The following is a 22736-nucleotide window of genomic DNA, read 5'->3' as shown; positions in this document are numbered from 1 at the left end:
CATGGCTGAGTAATATTCCATTGTATGTATACCTCTTCTTCCTTATCCATTCATCTATCAGTGGTCACCTGTGTTGCTTCTGTAATTTGGCTCTTGTAAATCATGCTTCTATAAACATCAGGGTGCGTATATATTTTTGAATTAGTGTTTTCATTTTCTTTGGATAAATACCCAGTAGTGCAATTACTGGATCATATGGTAGTTCTGTTTTTAAGTTTTTGAGGGACCTCCATACTGTTTTCCATAGTGGCTGCACCATTTTACATTTCTATCCATAGTGCACAAGTGTTCCCTTTTCTCCATATCCTTGCTAACACTTATTTTCTTGTCTTGTTATTGGCCTGACAGGTGTGAGAGGTGATCCCTCATGTGGTTTTGATCTACATTTCCCTGAGGATGAGTGATGTGTCTTTTCATGTGCCTGTGGCCTTCTGTAGGTCTTCTTTGGAAAAATGTTTATTCAGGTCCTCTGTGCATTTTTAATGAGATTATTTGGTTTTTAGGTGTTGAGTTTTGTACATTCTTTATATATTTTGGACATTAACCCCTTATCAAATTTATGATTTACAAATATCTTCTCCCATTTATTGGTTGTTTTTTCTTTTGTTGATGGTTTCCTTACCTATTCAAAAGCTTTTTCTTTTGGTGTACTACCAATAGTTTATTTTTGCTTTTGTTTCCCTTTTCTGAGGAGATAGATCCACAAATATGTTGCTAAGGCTGATGTCCAAGAAATTACTGCCTATATTTTCTTTTTTTCTCAAGCTTTAATTTAAATTCCAGTATAGTTAACATACAGTGCAATATTAGCTTCAGGGTGTGTATGTACAATATAGTTATTCAGCACTTCCATACAAAACTTGGTGCTTGTGCCTATGTTTTTTCTTTTATGAGTTTTATGGTTTCAGGTCTCACATTTAGATCTTTAGTCTATTTCGAGTTTATTTTTGTATGTGGTCTAAGAAAGTAGTCCAGTTTCATTCTTTTGCATGTGGCTGTCTAGTTTTCCCAACACCATTTATTAAAAAGACTGTTTTTTCTCCATTATATATTCTTGTCTTCTTTGTCTTAGATTAATTGACCATATAATCATGGGTTTATTTCTGTGCCTTCTGTCCTGTTCCATTGATCTATATGTCTGCTTTTGAGCCAAGACCACACTGTTTGGATTACTAAAGTTTTGGAAGTATATCTTGATATCTGGGATTATGATACTTCCAGCTTTATTATTCTTTCTCAGGATTGATTTGGCTATTCAGAGTCTTTTGTGGTTCTATACAAATTTGAGGATTATTTGTTCTAGTTCTGTGAAAAATACTATTGGTATTTTGATAGGGATTGTACTGAATATGTAGATGGCTTTGGGAAGTATGGACATTTTAATAATATTCTTCCAGTCTATGAGCATGAAATATCTATATTTGTTTATGTCATTTTCAATTTCTTTTATCAATGTATTATAGTTCTCAGAGTGTAGGTCTTTTATCTCCTGGTAAAACTTATTTCCAGGTATTTTATTCTTTTTGGTGTAATTGTAAATGGGATTATTTTCTTAATTCTTCTTTCTGCTACTTCAATTTTGGTGTATAGAAGCAGAACAAATTTGAGTATTAATTTTGTATCCTATAACTTTACTGAATTTATTTATCCATTTTAATAGGTTTTTTTGTGGTATCTTTAGGGTTTTCTGTATATTGTATCATGTCACCTGCAAATAGTGACAGTTTTACTTCTTCTTTTTAAATTTGTATGCCTTTTGTTTCATTTTCTTATCTGATTGCTGTGGCTAGGATTTCCAGTACTATTTTGAATAGAAGTGGTAAGAGTGGACATTCTTGTTTCTGATCATAAAGGAAAAGCTCTCATTTTTACACCATTGAGTATGATGTTAGCTGTGAGTTTTTCAGATATGACCTTTATTATGTTGAGGTATGTTGTCTCTAAATCCACTCTGTTGGGAATTTTTATCATGAACAGATGTTGTGTTTTGTCACATGCTTTTTCTGGATCTATTGAAATGATCATGTGGGTTTTATCCTTTCTCTTTTTATTATTATTATTTTTTTAAGATTTTATTTATTTATTCATGAGAAACAGAGAGAGAGAGAGAGAGAGAGAGAGGCAGAGACACAGGCAGATGGAGAAGCAGGCTCCATGCAGGGAGCCCGACGTGGGACTCGATCCCGGGTCTCCAGGATCCCACCCTGGGCTGAAGGTGGCGCTAAACCGCTGAGCCACCGGGGCTGCCCTCCTTTCTCTTTTTAATGTGATGATTGATTTGCAAATATTGAACCACTTTGCATCTCTAGAATAAGTCCCACTTGACTGTGGTGAATGATCCTTGGAATGTGTTGTCGAATTCAGTTTGCTGATATTTTGTTGAGGATTTTTGCACCTGTGTTTATCAGAGATATTGGCCTATACTCTTCTTTTTAAGATTTATTTATCATTTATCTGAGAGGTAGAGGGTATGGGGGGTGAAGGGCAGAGAGAGAACCTCAAGCAGACTCCCCACTGAGCATGGAGTCTAATGCAGGGCTCAGTCTCATGACCCTGAGATCATGACCTGGGCTGAAATCAGGAGTCGGATGCTTAACTGACTGAGCCACCCAGGGTCCCCTGTAGTTTCCTTTTTTTTGTGGTTTCTTTGTCTGGTTTTGTATCAGGGAAACATTGACCTCACAGAATGGATTTGGAAGTGTTCCTTCCTTTTCTTTATTTTCTTTTTTTGGACTAGTTAGAGAAGAATAGGTATTAACTCTTCTTTAATGTTAGGTGCAATTCACCTGTGAAGCCATCTGGTCCCTGACTTTCATTTATTGGGAGTTTTTTGATTACGAATTCAATTTTATTACTAGTAATCAATTTTATTACTAGTAATCAGTCTGTTCAAATTTTGTTTTTTTTTTCCTGATTCTATTTTGGGATATTGTATGTTTCTAGGAATTTATTCATTTCTTCCAGGTTGTCCAATTTGTTGGTATATCGTTTTTAAATATTTTCTTATAATTCATTGTATTTCTGTGGTGTCTGTCATTATTTCTCCTCGGAACTCGTTCACTTTAGAAGCACTTTGGCAGCATCTACAATATAAATCTGTCTGAGAGGTGAAACATGTTCACTTGTTAAGTATTTTTTCTTCATATTATTTCTCACCTCTTATATTTATTCCTGTGCTATTCCAAATCTCTTTCTTTCTATCAAATTGTTTCCTACATGTAGGAACATGCAGGAAATCCAGACATGTATTTTATTAAAAAAAAAAAATCAGGAAGGCTTTCTCAGCATGGAACCGTGGGTGTGTATTTTTTATTTTTTATTTTTTTTGACAGGGTGGTGGTGGTTGGGGCTATTGCAGGGCACCTTGCATCTCCCCTTCCTCTACTGGACCAGCTTGACCTGCCAAACAGGACCCAGCAGAAACTTATGACTGGCAGCATTGTATTCACTTGTAAACAATTTACACGAAAGGACGGGAGGTTGTTGATAAGATCAGCTATGAACAACTTCGTCATCATTTTCAATTGGACACATTCCATTCCCTTCTTGCCTTTGCTGTTAGAACAAAAAGAAAAAGCTGTAATATCTGAAGCTGTTCACTGCTGCTCTTGTGGGTGGAGTGCTTAGGTCACTTTGGGGGAAGGGGGTCCTTTTCTGGGCTCAGAGCTGGTAGTGAATGCATGTGGAGTCTCCCACTTGGAAAGCTTGATCTTACTTTTCACCAAGAAGAAGGTATGTCTATGAAAATAAAAGGAGTGTGTAGTTTTGTACGAACATCCAAAGATTAAAGCCTACACTCAGTCTCATGCTGTCATTCCCTCTGAGAAATCTGAAATGTTTCTTTGTAGGAGGCATATTTTGTCTGCTTGGGTATCATCAGCACTTTGGCATGATTGCTGGTAGCAGAGGGCAAAACCCAAACTATTGTGACAAATGATAATTTGTATCTGAGTAACACACTGGCATTCAAAGGACAAGACTTCTATCAGTTCTTGATAAAGTTCCTTTCAGCGAACATCACAAGGAATGGAACAGTGGCTGTTCCTGAGAATAGGGCAGGGGCATGGGCGTGGGAGGGTGTGGGACAGCACATCTCTCCTCCCCATTTCCCGATTTCCTGGTGCAGGAGCCTTAGTTTGTTTATGCTTTTCTCCCCACCCCACCATGTTCCAAGTCTGCTAGTTTTGCTGGGGAAGCTGTCAGACATAATGATATTCTGACCTTAGTAAGGTCATGATAAGGATTACTTGGTAGTATCTAAGAAAGTACCCGGTGGAAAAAAAAAAAAAAAAGAAAGTACCCGGTAGCAGGCACTCCTATTCTTAACCTTGACTCCTGGTTGGAAATGCTAAAAAGTCTGATGCAAATTTTGGTACAGGGTTGCTAAAAATAAGTTTGCTTTATGCTTTAAAATGTAACTACATATCCTGCTTAGTGGAATTGTTTCATGAAATCATTAAATGGCTTTTTCTTCCCTATTCTTTTCATGCCTTCCTCCCCACCCCAGGTGTTCTTTGACCTAATGAGAGAAATCAGAGCCAAAAAAATGTCCGAGAACAAAGACAAGAATGGCAAGAAAAGCAGCAAGAACAAGAAAAGTTTTAAAGAAAGATGTTGCTTACTGTGAAAGCCAAGATGGCGGATGAAGTCAGTCGCCACTAAGGACATAGGGCGGGCTCATTAAGAGAAGAGTATAGTTGACTCCTTGATGTGTTCTTGCTCTCCCCAACCTCATTCACACATACTTCTTTAAATGGGGAAAATATTTGTGAATCAGTGGCTGGCAGAAGAAATAAGCCCTTGTCCATGCATTGGAATGGCTACTTTGTTGGGAGGTTTTGGAATTTCCTTCTTCCCTTCTCCTTCCCAAAAGTTTTATCACATTCGTAGTGCTATAGGTAAGAAATAAGTGTTAACTAAAAAGAAGTGTACTGTCATAGCATCTTATTTCCTTCCCTAGTTTTATAATATCACCATCTTTTGTTTTGAAATAAAAATGTCTAATTAGGTTTGGGGGAGGGAGTAGGATAAGACTCTCCCTAACTCTTATCAGCTTAACAGAAGTATTCAAATAAATCCATTAAGCTCTAATAAAAATTCAGAGATTTTTGGGATAAGTATTTTGGCAATACCCCATGGATCTGAAGCACAGTGAAAAAATAAAAATAAATATGAATTGGGCCAAATAGGTCAGTAACAAGCTCACAAACCCTTCACACATATGCAAAATGAAAGTTGAATTCTTTGTATTTAAATATTAGCCAACTATAGCCTGTGTTAGCTATTTCTCTCCTGTAGCATCCTGATTTTTGTGTAGAAGCTTCTTTTTAGCAGAGTAAGTGAAGACTCAAGAGTAATATACTTTACAAATGACACAGTTTTCTAACCAGATCAAGACTATATCTTTGGATACACCATCTCCTAATTGCCAGATGGTTAGGCCCATCCTTCTCTGCTGGTAACCAATGTATGTTCTTCTGGTCAACCTCTGCATGCAGAGGTTAAGAGAGCCTCTTTGCGTGTTTCTTTTAAGTATAATGAGTTCTTCTGAAGAATGTGATGAGTTGAAATTGTATTTTCAAATCATGAAGCCAGAGCCTGTGCCAGACCTTCTGCTACCTCTCATAGATTTGCTCTAATTCTAAATGTAAAATTAGGAGAAGTGGAAAAGGATAAGATAAGCCATTGCCTTTTTACCTCTGAGAATTGGCTGCTATTTCTATGTAATTTTCTTCTGAGACAGCCATAGAGTTGGTTAGAAAAAGGCTTTTACTGATGAGATATTGTTAAGCATTCTTGTATCAATATTCTCAATTTAGCAACCAGAAAATTTTTCCTCAGGAAAGGAGTACTGTGTGATGAAAACCCAGTATTCAGCATATTTTCCCCCATTTTTTGGAAGTGACATTTCACACACAGGTGCCAAAAGTGAATTGGGGTGGGGAGAGTGGGAACCTTTCAAATTTATAGTTATTACAGAAATTGTGGAAATTATGATCTGACTGGAAAGCAATCTTGTATCACCTCCCAAAGAATCATGGTCTTTTTTTAAATAAAATAAAAAAGCAGACAAAAACACTTTTTCAAGGGTTTCAGCCTTTTTCTTTTCCCCTCTTGTCATATATGTAAAATGCAAGTATTAGAGAAACTGACAGTAACTTACTCATTATTGATCTTGTTAGATGTTCCGCGATATCAGACAAACTTTATTTCAGTTAATCCTTTGAACTGGTCTATGGGAAGTAAAATTTAAGTACAAACATTAATTTTAACTTCATCTTTCCTTTGGGAGAGAGGACTACCCTTTCTTTGTAAAGTTTAAAAACTCAAAGGTAGTCACACTCTTGAAGTTTTTGAAACAACCTTTGTGATATCAGTTGTAGTCATAGGTAGATTTAGAAGATGTACAAGTATATTAAAGATGGTATGAATTATCTCGTGCTATGGAAGTTATTCTTGGTTTGTGCTATTAGTATATTTCTAAAATTATATTAAACTGGATAGCAGTCAGAAATGCATCTTGCTAACAAAAGAATTTATATATATGAGATTCATTCACATAGAAAACTAGGGATGCAATGTTATTTATAAATTTGAAGCACGGTTACTTGCTAAATGTTGATCTATTGTGTCCAAGAGCCTACCATTATTTTCCTAAAGTATTCATTCTAGAAATATTTGAGCACCTACTTGGTGTCAGACTCAGTTCTAGGTGCTAGGATGGTATTGAACAAGGTAGGCAAGAGCTCTGTTCTCCCAGAGCTTATGCTCCGGTGATGTAGTAGACAAATAAATGAAAATATCAGAGTAAGTGTTTTGATGAAAATAAAACTGGGTAATATGATAAGTGTTTCTGGGCAGTAGAGCTGATTTCAGTTGCGTGGTCAACAAACTTCTCTGCACAGTGACACTTAAGCTGGGACTGCATGCCCTGAAGGAGAAACCATGTGCCTACAGCTTGGGTGGATGCAGGGAGTTTCCCAGGCTAGGGAACAGCTGGTCCAAAGGCCCTAGGTGTTCTGGAAAAGACCCCAAGACCATATGGATGCAGTATAATGAGGGAGGGGCCAAGTAGTAGAAAAAAGATGCAGCAGTTTATGGTTTCATAAAATAACATGGGGGAAGATACCTAAACATTATAATTTGCTATAAATATCCTGTTTCGTCAAATCCAAGACACCATTAATTTTAAGATGTCACCATAATTTATAGACCACCGAGAAAAAAACCTGCCAATTAAGTGAACCCATCCTGATTCTAGTGACATAAAAGTGTGAGGAAAACTGTGCATGTTTTAGATGAGGTGAATTAAAATATATAAACATAAATGGCAATAGAAATACAGAACTCACCTCTGTTGGTCTAGAAGCTACATTAAAAATACAATAGAAGCTTAACAGTGGGTGAATAGTAACAGTGGGAAAATACACATGTATACAGTTCATGTAGTAAATTTGACTTGGATATTTTTATTTAAAAAATTCATCAAAATTATTTAGTCAAAATTGCAACTGCATGTGCTTTAAAATTCCAGTGGTCTAGAAGTGTTTGTAATGGATGCTCTTTGGTCTGGCTCTTCTATTCCAGTCCTGTTCCCCGACAGTCATATTCAGCTGTTTCTATTCTCAAGTCCTCCTGAGTTTCTTGATCTTAGACCTCAGACGTTCCCAGTGATGACTTGCTGTGGGAGATGGGGGTGTAGCTCTCTCATGTCCCTTACCCCTACCCCATTTTTGACAGTAATAGGACTGTTTTAATTCCTGTCTTGGTGACAGTTACATCTTTTAAAACTATATTTAAGCATCTTGTTTCTTATTCATGCAACTCTTGACAGCATCTCTTGGCTCCCCGCTCTGAAGGATGAAAATATTAACACTCCTGCCCTTTATCTCTTGGCCCCCTCCTACCTCTTCCTTTCCTTCCTGTGACAGCTTTCACTTTTATATTGTCAGGGTCGATGACATGAACGTTCTGTTCTGTGACCATAACTCAGGAAAGGAGTATTGCTTTCCTGCTTTATCAGTAGATTAATTTTAAAAGTTGAATACCAGTCAACAACAATTGGATTATGGTGATTTACGTAAATATGACTCACTGCTGAGCCAAGCACCATGTGGTGACTGAGTCTTCTTCAGGCTACACAGTTCTGTTGACACCATATAGAAGAGAGTGGCCCTAGTATCCGGTCACATGGTCTCTTCCATCAATTGCCCCATTTTAGTTCGCTTCATTTTTGGATGGTTTCCTATGCAGTGGCCCCCCTGCCCCGCCACACTCCTTCCTCCCATTTTTCCTGAAGTTTGCATTTTTTCTTGTGGAGAGGATAATGATACGTCCTATTTCCCCAATGCCACATTCTTTCTGTTGCTTGGGATCTGCTTCCATTCTTCTTCAGAAGACCTTCCTCATAGAGCTCTCTGATTGCCTGATCTCATTTGGACTCATGACTTTCTAGATCTTCTACACGACTGCTGTACTGAGGTTGTTTTTCATAGATTCTTGGGTCAATTCCAGTTTCCTGAGTGTCCCATAGCTTCCTTTGTTGGTTTTTAACCTTATTTTGTGGGAGTACATTTTCAGAAAGGGTGCCTTAGTGGTAAGCTTTCAGAGTCTCTCACTGTGTATGGAAGTCTTGTTACCTTTGCCCTTTATTTAATCACTAGTTTGGCTTGGCATGGAATCCTAAGTTCAAAATAATTTTCCCTTGGAACTTGGCAGCTCTGCTTCATTGTCTCTGAGCACATATTATTACTGCCATCCTTTTGTAATGGGTGCTCTGCTTCCCCCTCCTCCTCTGGAATTGTAGAGGATCCTCTCTATCTGTAGTGTCCAAATGGCACAGCGACAGATCTGAACGTGGGTCTTTCCTGTTCATCCTGCCTGGCACTCAGTAGCATCTTTCACTTGCATCTCTTCAGCTCTAGAAATGCATTTCTGAAATTTCTTTGAATAATCTTCCTCTTCTGTTTTCTGTGCTTGCTTTCCAGAACTCCCATTCTCTGATTTTGGACCACCTTGATGCATTATCTGCACCATCTCTTCCTGTATGTTCCAGATTTATCTTCTCCCAGAGCTGCCCACCCTCCCTTCCTCCCTGTCTTCCTCCCTGTCTTCCTCCCTGTCTGTCTGTCTGTCTGTCTCTCTCTCTCCCCCTCTCTCCCCCTCCTCTCATCACCTGTGATTTGCCAAACACTGTTGGAGGTCCTCAAGATTCAGCAGTGACCAAACACGAAATCCTTTGCCCTCCTGAAGCTTAAAGTAGTGCAATCAGCTTTTTTTTTTTCCAACTCATTATTCATGTATTTGTGTGTGCAAACAAGAGCTTTCTTTGCCTGTAATTGTTCCTTTTTCATAGCACCTGTTCTTGGCCTCATGGATGCAATAGCATGACTTTTTAAGAAAGGTTGTGTTTGTTTATTTATTTTAGAGAGTGAGAGAGAGAGCGCTAGCGAGAGAGTCTTATGCAGGCTCCATGCTCAGCGGGGCCTGATCTCACCACCCTGAGATCATGACCTGAGCTGAAACCTGAGAGTCAGATGCTCAACCAACTAAGCTCCCCAGGCAACCCCCATGGCATGACTCTGAGGATATTAGATCTTTGGAAAGTTCTATTCCCAGAGTTACCTTTAATTTTTATCTGGTTTTTCTCTTTGTTCTGTTCTTTATTTTCTTTAAGCTGCAGTTTTCCTCAAGCATCCAGTGACCTGGCTGTCCAGCCCTTCTGAGGGACTATAGAGATGGGCCAGGAGCTCCAGGTACAGGAGTAGGGAGTTGTGAAGCAGCAGGCCTGACTTTGGGGTGAATGTGGGAAACCAGTCACAATGCTGCAGACCCCTAATGTCTAAACCAGGGAAGCATACTTGGGGTGGGGGCCAGCTGGGGATGCCAGCTGCCAAGCTGGCCTCCTTGGTTCTCCCCAGACACTCTTTTTCTTCAAAGAGCAGAGCCCTGGTGACAGATGCAGTGTTGTCTGCGGGAGCGAGGTGGACTGTTTGCCAGCACACCCCTGACCAACCTCGCTATTTTCAGCCATTCTCCATACACCTGCTGCTCGAAGTTCACAAGTCTATAGATTCGGGGCCCCCACTGGGCAGTCAGCCCATCTCTCCACAGCCTTCTTCCCTTCTTTTCCATCCATCACTGCCCTTCCAGAATGTGGCTTTCATAAATTTATCAAACTTCCACCTGGACTAGCAGCCCTCTCTCGTTCTCTTGGCTGTTGGGAGTTTTTCTGGACTAGGACTTGAACGCAGGGTTCAGGAAACAGGAGGACCTAACATTTGAGCTCATGCTTCCGTTTTGACTTGTCATTTTCACAAGTACTTACTATTTCCTTTTCTTTGTAGATCAGTGTTGAATAAAGCATAGAGTGAAGCCATTGATCTGAGCTCCTGCAGGGGTCATCTTAAATGAGGAGGTGCCTGTGCCAATCCCTGTTCTACAGGGATGTGGACTTCCTTATTTGGGGTCAGGTCCGGGTCTGGATGGTGGTTCTCTTTTTTCTTTTTTCTTTTTTTATTTATGAGAGACACACAGAAAGAGGCAGAGACACAGGCAGAGGGAAAAGTAGGCTCCCTGCAGGATCCCGATGTGGGACTCGATCCCAGGACCGTGGGATCATGACCTGAGCCAAAGGCAGACACTTGACCGCTGAGTCACCCAGGCATCCTTGGACGGTTGCCTTCTGCCATCAACTTTATTTTGTTTTATTTTTACTTTATATTTATTTACCGTCAACTTTTAAGCCTGTCTTGATTCCATTCATATTTTTTGGTCTTTTATCTCGAATGTAAACAGATAAAACTATTATATGAAGTAGTGATTTCTCATTTGTCCTATCTTTTTAAAAATGGGGTTGACTTTGGATGTTCTTTTATGTTAATCTGGTCAAGAAATCTGAATGGACTTATCCATGTGACTGGTGATCATGGAGATCTGTTTTGTTATCAGGCTTAGATCTATCCTGTCTGCCAATTTGTAGTCAGTCTGCTGTCTGGCTTCCTGGCAATGATGCTTTTAAAAATACATATGCTGGGACGCCTGAGTGGCTCAATGGTTGAATGTCTGCCTTTGGCTCAGGGCGTGATCCCAGGGTCCTGGGATCGAGTCCTGCATCAGGCTCCTGCAGGGAGCCTGCTTCTCCCTCTGCCTATGTCTCTGCCTCTCTCTCTCTCTCTCTCTCCTCTCATGAATAAATAAAATCTTTAAAAAAAATGCATATTGCTGATACCAATTCCCTGACCTCTTTTTAATGAGTGACTACAGAAGTTTTACTTTTTGAGGATTGTGGAAAGAATGTAAATATTGTAGAGCTAATTTGGGCTCTTGGGTTTATACCTAATCTTCTCTATGAAAAAAGATACTTCCCCTGATGCCACTCGCCCTCCTCCTATCTTTGTCTAATTTAAATGCTAGAGTGTGTTCTGACGTAGGGTAGCTAAGTGTTCATTTTTACTCACTCACATGTGTGCCACCAAGCTAGACATTCTGTTGTAGTACTGTCCAAAGTAGCGCCAGGAGGACTGACACGTATGTGCATGCAGAAGAACGCAGCCTTAGGTTGTGTCAGGACCCCGGTAGCACGGCTGAGCTGGGAAGTGTCCCCCACCTAGGCTGTGAACTGTGCAGCACGGTCAGGCCCAAGCTGCCGCGAGGGCAGAGCTGCTTCGGCATAGCATCCCGCCTCCCACTCTCCCACTGGAGCATCTCCTGGGCGTTGGAGAAGTCCGGACATCTGAACAATTTCGGAGTCCCAGAATCCTTAGGAGAGAGGGCTTTTGTCAACTTCATATTTTAAAACAAGCTTAATTATTTCGAGTGGTGAAACCGAATGCATCTCAAGGTGAGTGTGCCACAGCAATCATAAAGGTAAGTTGATGAACTTCTTAAGGGCTAAGTCATCAAATAGTCCCTGTGTGTTTTCAGTAGTTACTACCGGAAAAGCTTTCCTAAAATCTGATTCACCCAGTGCAAACAAATATATGGTATCTTTATTTTATTTTTGTAAAGATTTTATTTATTTATTCATGAGACACACAGAGGGAGAGGCAGAGACACAGGCAGAGGGAGAAGCAGGCTGCCTGTGGGGAGCCCGATGTGGGGCTCGATCCCAGGACCCCGGGATCACGGCCGGAGCCGCTGAGCCACCCAGGGGCCCCTGGTGTCATTTTAAGTCCGTGGCAAAATATGTAAATAGCCACTGGGACTTATGTTCGTGAGTCACATGCTGACCTCAGTGAGCAGGTGAAGGTGAGTTGCTGCCTCGGCCCGAAGCCTCCTCACCTGGGCGCAGCACCAACCCAGCTGGGGCCTGGTTCTCAGCTTGTGGGGACGGTGATAGGTGGCCCTAGTGGGTGGGTGGCCAGCTGGGCCTGTGAGGTGCTGGGGGGTGTCCGGCCAGGGGGCTCTGCAGTGAGGTGTCCCAAAGGGTTCTCATAACTGGGAGCACCCCCAGATGCCACTGGCCATCTCCCAACTCCTGCTGTGTGGATTGGGCTCTTTATTTGGGATAAATGGCATTTGGCGTGTGAACAGGTTTGGTTTTGTTTTTCTGCGGAGGTGCTTAAATTGTGTGTCGGAAAATATTATCAATATTTTGTCTTTTTGTCTTTAATGGTAAAAGCTATGATTATTTACCTCATGCCCAGGGGAGGGAGCCTCATGTTCCAGGAATGTGAACTCGAGAGAGCCTATTGTCCTCTCCATTTCTGCCAGGCTCTTTGGGGGCAAAGTCACAGGTGACTTCCTATCAAAAAAAGGAATTTCCGATTTCTTGAAAAATTGGAAGCCTTTTTCAATCTTTGCTCATGCTTTCCTATCTCGGCTTTGCCCATTTTTTTTTTTAATTCAGGTTTATTGTAGAACAATATACAAACAATAAATTCTCTTTCTACAGCCCAGATCTGATCATCTCTTCCCTCCAAATGTCCCGCAGCTGCAGGATACGGCCCAGACCCGGCAGGCTGGCTGCTTTCAGTCTACCCGTGTGGTCCCTCATCCTTCCTGCCTCCAGGCCTTTCCTGGAGGTTCCTGAACGTTCCTTATCAGCCCCTCCCACGGTACCCACTGCTCCTCTGCATGCTCATTGTCCCTGTCTTGATGGAAGGCACAGACTACTTGCTTATTTACTCAGTCTTTGGGCCTCATACTTTTTTTTTGGCCTGTTGTAGGTTTTTTTGTTTGTTTGTTTGTTTTAGGATTTTATTTATATATTTGACAGAGGGAGAGAGAGAGAGCTCAAGCAGGAGGAGAGGCAGAGGGGGAGGAAGGAGCAGACTCCTCACTGACAAGGAGCCTGATGCAGAATTTGATCCCAGGACCTGGGATCATGACCTGAGCCAATGACAGATGCTCAACCCCTGAAGCTGCCCAGGCACCTCCTGTTGTAGGATCTCCAGTATTGGCTAAGCTTAGTTAAACAGCTCAATTATCAAGTTGCATCGCCTTGATGAAGCATTGAATGAAAGTTTCTCCATAAAGCGGTGGCTCTCTTCATGACTACAAAAGGGCAAGAGTAAGAGCTGGGCCATTGCCCCGGGAGGTCTGGTGAGGATATGTTTCTCCATCCCCAGGGCTGAGGGCTGCGGGTCCCGCACTGTGTGAGCCTCCGGCCGTGGTGGAAGTGCCCCCTTGCCGTCTGCCCCACTGCTCCCCACCGCAGCTCCCATGTTGAGCTCACCTTCCTGTCCTTTCCGCCCCCTTCTTAAGAATGTTTGCTGGCCCTCCCACTTAAATCCCCAGTGGCCCCCAAAGAGCAGAAGTTTCTAGTGTTTAACTCTCCCTTCTCCTTCCCTCTCATTTCTTTCCCCTGATTGCATGCCCTTGGGGGCTAACCAGTCATCAGTGGGGTGGTCCATTGGGCACCATGGTCATTCCACTCCGCTTTCTCCCCACATCCACCCTCTGTGGGTGCCTTGCCTTAGCAGGTGGCCTAAAGCACCTTGACTCTGCCCTGCCCCACCGTCAAAAGAAGTATGAGTGACTTGGCAGCGTTCAAGGCCATTGATGGGACTGCCCCAGAGAAACGTGCCACCCAAGTTGCAATCGTGGTCACCAGTGCTCTATGATAGGCCTGCCCACAGCATCCCCACTGTGCATCCAAACCTCTTTGCGGGGTGCTTTCCCCCATCACGCTATGCCTTCTGTCATGCAACCCAACCCGCCTGGAATCTTCTCTCTCCTCACTGTTCATCAAGTTTTACGCATCCTTGAGGGGCTGCCACCCCGGAAAGGTGCTCCTTCCTCCCTCCAAGCAGCTGCTACCCCACACGGGGCCCTGCAAACCTGACCCCTTCACGGCCTCCCGGTATGTTCACCTCATATGCCTTCTCGTGTCCCTCTGCTCTGGATATCGCCTCTCTTTCCTTAGTGTCCTGTTGGATCCTTCTTGCCACCTGTCTTCACTGTCTGAGCTCCTCTTTCCTATCGACACCTTCTCGGGATGGGCGAGGGTCATCCCTTGCTTCCTTGTGGCACCGATCTCAGCGCCTTCCATTGAGAAGCCCCTCTGGGCCTTTGTCTTTGGGAGGGGACCCCGATGCTATGGGTACTTTCAGAAGAAATTGACTAAAATCATGACAGAGAGCCATGGCTTCCATCACCTGGCTGCTTCTTATCAAAATTTTCTAGAAATCTTCAATTTTACAGGATGAAGAACTTAAATTTATCAAAGAGGTAAGAGACTGAGAAGCAGTTTTAAACATTGAAGTTCCCTTCATGTTCTTTTCTGAATTGCATATGTAATGTATGTGCCTAAGTGTAAGAGTAACCAGTGGAGGACCTGCACGAAAAGGTGTGCAGGTGCGCAGGGAAGGCGTGCTGAGTACGTGAAACTCACATGTCGTGGGAGTCTGACACTTATAAAGAATTATTCCTGGAACATGGCATGCTTTATTGCTTTTCACACTGATGGTGTAGACATTATAGGTATTTTAAAAAAGATTTTATTTATTTATTCATGAGAGACACAGAGAGAGAGGCAGAGACATAGGCAGAGGGAGAAGCAGGCTCCCTGTGGGGAATCTGATGTGGGACTCGATTCCAGGACCCCTAAGGCAGATGCTCAACCACGGAACCACCCAGGTTGCCCTGACATGATAGGTGTCTAATCCAGAGGGAGGGAGGGGTTGCTCTGCTGTTCCTTGATTGCTGAAGGCTCAGAGCACCTGCCCTGAGGTCTTCACGTTTGGCAGGTCCAGGGTATAATCGCAGGCTGAGGGTGCAGTGGAGCAGCTAGGTCAGGGTGGCATCAGCATGTTAGTAGCTGAAAGTGAGCATCTAGGTCTTGGGGAAGATAATATTTCAGCATATTTCAGAGGCTCTGGGTTTATAAACACACAGTTCAGCAAATATGGAAGAAGACTGACTTACGTGTTACTATTACCACTCAAGATTGCTATGAACTTTGTTTCTCAGCTAAATCAGGGAGAAAATTCTGGTGAAATTTCTGTATAAGCAAAGGAACTAAGGTAGATTTTTTTCTACTCTGCTTGTCCATCAAGAAGCAGCAGCAGCACCCTCCTTCCACCAAAGCAAACAAAGACCATCAAATCAGAAAATGAGCATCATAAGACCTGGCCGATCAGTCCTGAACTTCCACAGTAACAAATTGCCATGGCGAAAGTGGTACGATGGAGTATGTTAAAACTGTATATTTAGAGAGGGCATACGCTGGTATAAACAGACCTGCTGGATAGTTTTGGTAGACCTGGAGCCCTACTTTGAATAGAGAGTTCTTTCAAATTCTCTTATTGCAAAATAATAGTGATTCTTGGGGAAGACTTTTTTAAATGATGAGTCATTTAAAAACATGCTTTCTAAGAAATATACATTGTGATGTACCTGCTCTATGTATACATTATTTGGAATGTTCATCAGAGCTGCTTCTTTTCTTTTAAGATCTTATTTATTTGTTTTACAGAGAGAGGGGGAGCACAGACAGGGAGAGGTGCAGGCAGAGAGGGAGATGCACGCTCCCTGCTGAGCAAGGAGCCTGATGTGGGGCTGGATCCCAGGACCCTGGGATCCTGACCTGAGCCAAAGGCAGATGCTTAACCAACTGAGCCACGCAGGAGTCCCTATTAGAACTTTTTTTAAAAAATATTTTTAAAAAATTTATGATAGACATAGAGAGAGAGAGAGAGAGAGGCAGAGACACAGGCAGAGGGATAAGCAGGCTCCATGCCGGGAGCCTGACACGGAACTCGATCCCGGGACTCGATCCCGGGACTCCAGGACTGTGCTCTGGGCCAAAGGCAGGCACCAAACTGCCAAGCCACCCAGGGATCCTCCTATTAGAACTTCTTAAGGCGTTTTTTAAATTGAAAATGTCATACGCTTTAAAACATTGATGGAATGTGTTTCAGCCACTGCTACATTAGTTGTGTATTTTAATAATAATAAAGGGGTGTATTTAATGTCTACTGTGTAGCTCTGTGGCCGTTTATTCTGTTGTGATCGTCAGAATCCTCATGTCATTCAGTGCTCTTCCTAAATGGTAGAGTCTTTTAATGTCTACATCTTTTCCCACTGAACACATTCTTCTGTGTCCCATTGCTTCACAGATTAACAAAGCCAGTGAGGACCACTAGGGGTCATTCTCCTGCCTCTGTCTAGTGAGCTCCAAATGCTCCCAGACACACTTGTTTGTATCCAGAGGCTTCTATATGTCCACGAGGAGGTACAGCCCACAGTAGATGTGTACGGGGGTGATTGTGGACTCTCCTCCCTGGAAGGAGGGTGTGAGCCCAGCGAGCCCTTGGGTAGGCTCAAGAGAGTCAGTTATGTGACAGATATTTGTCCAGTAGCTATTTGCGGGAATTCCTATGCCAGGTGGGCGCTGAAGTGGGTGATGGTAGGGCTTTGACATAAATAAAACGAGCCTTGCCTTTAATCACCTTACAAACTCCCGGTGTGGTGGTGCTGAGCGCTGTTGCTGCATTTCATCATGGGCAGAAGACATCACTTCAACCAACATCCTTCTCTGTCCTGAGCTCTGGGGGTACAGAATGGAATAGAACACCGTGCTGCCCTCAAGGGGCTTCCAGGTTGTTGGGGAGGATGTGTACACGGATCCAGACACTGCCACGCACAATCATGCCATCAGCCGTGTGATTGCACATGCTGGCAGTGCTCCGCAGAATGGCGGGGCGGGGGGTAAATGACCCAGTCTGGAAAGGACGGGAAGGCTTCTTGGAGGAGGTGGTAATGAGATGAGTCTCAGAGGATGAGAAAGGGGAGAACCGGCAAAGAAAAGAGGACATTTAAGACAAGGGAGGCTGGAACAAAATCAGGAGGAACAGGGAAGCAGCCAGCCGTGTATGGGCAACTCCAAAAGGGCCACCTTCCTGATAGGCAAATGGGGACACCAGATGGTGGCGCATCTCTGGAGGTCACATCATGGAGCCAGGACTCTTCGGGGAGGGACCTGTTGGATAGGTTTGGAGCAGAGCATACTGGGGGCTGTGGCGATGCTGGTGCAGGACAAGGATGTCCAGGAAACGTCAGGCCAAATCTATCCTTCATCTCCTCGGCCTGCGGGACCCTGTCCTTGTGGGCAGGACCGCAGAAGCTGCCTGGCTGAGTTGTAAGGATTGTCTGTAGCCTGGGGGCGGGTTGGGGTGGCGGGGGGTGCGGCTTGTGGAAGAAGGTAGGTTTTGTATAGAGCAGCTTCCTGTCTTGGCTTAGCAATGAAACTCTGTGCCCATTACGTGTCACTAAATCTCTCCAAGCATCATATTCTCATCTCTAAAATGAGGATGATGACCCTTTTCTCATTAGGGTCTTTGGAAAGATCTAATGAGTGTGTGTGTATAAGTCTTTGTGCCATGCTTAGGTTATGGTAGGTGGAGAGTGAGACGGTACATGATCATCCTCATCTCCACTAGCGATGATCTATAAGGGGTATAACATTGGGGAAAGTGAGATCGATTAGCCTCTTGCTGTTCACTGGTTGAAGTATTTGAAGATGAGAGATTTTTTTTTTTAAGATTTTATTTATTTATTCTTGAGAGACACAGAGAGAGAGGCAGAGACACAGGCAGAGGGAGAAGTAGGCTTCTTGGGGAGCCTGATGTGGGACTCAATCCCAGGACCCTGGTATCACGCCCTGAGCAGAAGGCAGCCGCTCAACCACTAAGCCACCCAGGCGGCCCTGAAGACAAGAGTTTGAACTGGGGAGTGCCAGGGAGAAACAGAGAAGGGTTTGGAGTTGAGATATTTTTTTTAGAGGTAAAATCAGAACAACTTGGGGATGAGTTGAGGGCTGGAAGTAGAATCCACAATGACTTCCGCCTTTTCTGCTGGCAGGGGTACCTCAAGGGGCACCATCTGAGACACAAACCACAGGTTGATGAGTAGGTTTCAGGGAGAGATGGAAAGAAGTCAAAGGGAGGGCTGCACTTGGAAGGCCAACCCTGTGCACAACTGGAGTCCTCACATGACCCACCCCCGGTGCTCCTGTCCCTGCACACCGCCCCTCTCTGTGACTCAGCCCTTCTGTGCCTACATTGCTGCATCTGCTCTGCGGCCGCCAGTGCTGACTGGTTCTTTGTGCAGCTCAGCTCCAGCCTCTGACGCTGGACACCCTTGATGGGTGGGGATATGCGTTATCTATTGCTGCACAAACCGAGCGGCTTGCAAAACATAGTTATTATCTCACAAATCCTGTGAGTTGGGGTATGCGTGCCACTTAGCTGGGGCCTCTGCTTAGGATGTCACAGGCTGCAGCCCAGGGGCCAGCTGGGCTGTGTTTTCATCTGGAGGCTCAGTAGTGGAAGGCTCCACTTCTGATCTCCCTCAGGTCATTGCAGAACCCGTTTCCTTGAGGCCATAGAAGGGAGAGCTTCATTGCCTCATTGGCTGTTGGCTGGAGGCTGCCCTCAGTTCTTCAGGCCTCCCACAGTTCCCTGCTGTGTGGCCCTCTCCATCGGCATTCACAACCTGACAGCTAGTTTCTTCAAGGCCAGCAAGCCATCCGGTAGTGTAAATCACAATGTCACGTCATCACAGGAGGGACGTCCCATCATGTTGACCAGATGGCTGTGGCCAGAAGTGGGCAAGTTTACCCAGCTTAGAGCCTGGTGGCCTCTGTATGCTCTGGCACTTGCTTCAGAGCCTCACTGACATTGGAGGCTTAAGGCCTCATGGTTGTATCTTGAGGCTCAGAGAAGGGCAGGACCTTGCTTGAGCTCACACAGCTGCAAAAATCATAGCTGTAAAACCTGTAAGCTACTCATAAGATTCACTTCCTCTACTTAAGTAGGTACTTTGATCATCTGTTTCATGATTTAAATTGACATTCTTTGGATATTCTTTAAGCTTTTCTCATGTTTCATCTCAGAATTGGAAATAGCCCACTTCAGTGACTTTTCTATACTATTTTATTTTATTTTATTTTATTTTATTTTATTTATTTGAGAGAGAGAGAGAGAGCATGGAAGGGAGAAGCAGACTCCCTGTTGAGAAGGGAGCCCAATGTGGGGCTCGATCCCAGGACCCCTAGATCATGACCTGAGCTGAAAGCAGACACCTAACTGACTGAGCCACCCAGGTGTCCCTATACTGATTTTAACATTTGTATTAAATCCACTTTTCAGTAGCTCGCTCTTAAATACCCAGTTTTCTGTTTTCTGAAGCTACAAAAAGTTTTGACATATATAGTTCACAAAGTTTGATGAGAATAGCAAATGTGTTGGGGCGTCTGGGTGGCTCAGTCATTAAGCATCTGTTTTTGGCTCAGGTCATGATCCCAGGGTCCTGGGATTGAGCCCTGAGTTGGGCTCCCTGCTCTCCAGGGAGTCTGCTTCTCCCTCTGCCTCTCCCCCATTCATTCTCTCTCTCTCTCTCTCTCAAATAAATAAATAATATCTTAAACAAAAGAATAATGAACATGTCACATATGAAAACTTTGTCTAATTTAAAGGTGAAAAAATCATTTTATTTTTGTACTTCATTTTCCTCATTTGGAAACCAGGGGAGGCAGGCAGCCTGTTTGCAAGGCTCTGAACCTGAGGGCTGCTCATCTCCCAGGCTTGTGGTCAGGATCAAAGGACCAAAGCCCGAGAAGGCGCTGGCTGCCCAAACAAATCTGGGCAGCAATACCACCACAAAGAGCTTCATTATGTTGCTGCAGCTATTTTATTTTTATTATTATTTTTAAAGATTTTATTTATTTTTTTGAGAGGGAAAGTGTGAGAGACAGACAGAGAGAGCACAAGCAACAGGAGGGGGAAAGAGAGAGGGAGAAGCAGAGTCCCCACTGAGCAGGGAGCCTGATGCGGAGCTTGATCCCAGGACCCTTGGATGATGACCTGAGCTGAAGGCAGATGCCTAACCAACTGAGTCACCCAGACACCTCGCAGCTACTTTATTTTATTTTATTTTTTTAAATTTTTATTTATTTATGATAGTCACAGAGAGAGAAAGAGAGGCAGAGACACAGGCAGAGGGAGAAGCAGGCTCCATGCACTGGGAGCCCGATGTGGGATTCGATCCCGGGTCTCCAGGATCACGCCCTGGACCAAAGGCAGGTGCCAAACTGCTGCGCCACCCAGGGATCCCCCGCAGCTACTTTAAATAGAGTTTCTTCTCTGCTATTCTAGACTTACTTGTTCATAATGCTTCAGTTTGTATGACTTCTCAGAGGCTTAGTCCACAAAGTGAGATCCAAACTATTTATTTATTTATTTAAGATTTTATTTATTTATTCATGAGACACACACACAGAGAGGCAGAGACACAGGCAGAGGGAGAAGCAGCCTCCTCTAGGGGAGCCTCCTGCGGAACTCAATCCCAGAACCCAGGGAACACGCCCTGAGCCAAAGGCAGATGCTCAACCACTGAGCCCCCCAGGTGCCCCAGATCCAAACAATTTAATAAACTCTAGCACAGAAGTCTAGCTAGAGCATTAAAATGTTTTATCACAAATGTAGAGTCTTTGCCCCTGACTACACTTTTGGTTGAGCATCTGTGTCCCTTTCTTCTCCTCCTGCATGTCTTTCACTTGTTGCTACTGTTTTGACCAAACCCAACTGGGTATTTTTACTCAAGTGCCAGGAAGGAAGTTGGTACCAACCTGACTTCCAGTCAACACCGGCCTGAATGCGCCATTCATTTGGGATGGTGCACTTCAAGAAATCTTGCACGAAATACTGGTCCTCACAAGGGCTAACTGGCTTTTTTAGAAAAGAAGGTTCTCTGACCAAATAGGCTCATGAAGTCCTGCACATTAGCTTCCACTTTTTGGAGCTTCAAAGTCCTTATTAGTACACTTCATTTTTAATCTAGTACTATCTGGATTTAGATGGGAAGCACTGTTTTTTTTTTTAATTAAAAAAGCTAAAATAAAACACTTTCATTACTATTCAAGAAATCACATCCATAGTTTTGCAAATGCTATCTATGTTTCCCAAAATGCTTTCTCTTGTATGCTTACCTTAGCTCTGGATGACTTTGAGAGCTAAATGCTCCTGCCCAGATCCAGTGATCTGATTAAAAATTTTACTGATTTAAAAAAATATATAGATATGTCGCTTTAATGAACTTCTCATTCCTTACACTTTCATGGGTTGCATGGAACTTGACCAGCTTTCCTGGTTTGTGATTGATTTGCAGTAAACTGAGTCAGGGATTCCCAAAGCAGAGGCTCCCTTGAGGTCAGCCAGCCTTTCCTGCTGACCGCCTGCAGACAGAAGCCCAGAGCCATTCTGCTGTGACCCCACTGGTACCCTGCCCCAGTCCTGGGCCCTCCGGGTTTTCTCAGCGCTGCCTCCCTTGTGGACTTGACCGCCACACACATACACCCCTTGCCACGATTCGTTTTTTACAGGTTACCTAAGAGATGAGTTTGATCAAAGAAAAGGTTGTTAAAAAGCCGTCAGATAACCTAAGTTTGCAAGATGACTTGTCTTGAACAGCCACTGCCTTTTCAGCTTATCAGTAAGTATTTTGATAATAAGTAACAAAACAATAGCATATGTCCGAGGCATGTTTTATCTTTTCAGAGTGCTTTCACATTCGTTGGGTTTTGGGGTCCTCCCAGCAGCCCTATTCGTGGGCCAGGCCGTTGTCAGCCTCGTTTCTTGGTACTTGGGATCAGTGACACAGTGACCCAGAGGAGCCAGACAGCACAGTCGGTGGCAGAGCCAGGGCTGGGAGGGCCTGGGACCCCCAGAGCCCAGGACCAGCAGGCAGGTGCCCTCGGAAGGGCTCCTCTACACCCCTCCTTCCTGGTCCCCCCAATACAGCGAGGGATGGAGTCCTATCCGACCATACCTGGGGGGCTCCCTCTGGAATAAAACTTTCGGGTGCTTCTCCTAGTGTGGTCCTCTCCCTCCCATTTGTATTTCTGTGCACAGAGGACCGACACCCCGCAGCCGGGGCAGCACCGAGGCCCGACCCGTCCGCTTTGGTAAACAGCGCCACCTCGTGGCCACAGAGGCGTCCTTTTTTTTTTTTTTTTTTTTTTTTTAATTTAATACCAAGAAAACACCGCGGGCTGCTCCTTGCCCCTTTTCAGCGGAGGGTAGCATCTGATAAGACAGCGAATGCAACCTGATTCCGTGAGGGGAGAGCGCTTGCCTGAATCACTCCCTTGAAAAAGGTCCAAATGCAGTTGTTTGGGTTAATGACCTGCATTATTACAGGCTTTGGATTTTGTGTGTGTGCCAAGAAAAAGGGTGAACAATACACAAACTCTTAAGCGCAATGTTCCTTCAGAGAGCTGAGCAGACAACATA

General features: G+C 43.8%; 1 protein-coding gene across 3 annotated transcripts in view; it reads left to right on the top strand.

Annotated features, from left to right (window-relative positions):
• Positions 1-6078, top strand: part of RALB (RAS like proto-oncogene B) — a 48083-nt gene extending 42005 nt beyond the window's left edge. For all 3 annotated transcript variants that reach the window (XM_038564924.1, XM_038564926.1, XM_038564925.1), the window contains one exon: positions 4508-6078. In XM_038564924.1, coding sequence (XP_038420852.1) covers positions 4508-4627 — 120 coding nt within the window. In that variant the 3' untranslated portion in view covers positions 4628-6078. The remainder of the gene's footprint in view (positions 1-4507) is intronic.
• Positions 6079-22736: the final 16658 nt, after the last annotated feature.

The sequence above is a fragment of the Canis lupus genome, chromosome 19, assembly GCF_011100685.1.
Source record: "Canis lupus familiaris isolate Mischka breed German Shepherd chromosome 19, alternate assembly UU_Cfam_GSD_1.0, whole genome shotgun sequence".
Classification (NCBI taxonomy): domain Eukaryota; kingdom Metazoa; phylum Chordata; class Mammalia; order Carnivora; family Canidae; genus Canis; species Canis lupus.
Note: the sequence above shows the minus strand (reverse complement) of the source record. Positions and strands in the feature narration are given on the sequence as shown.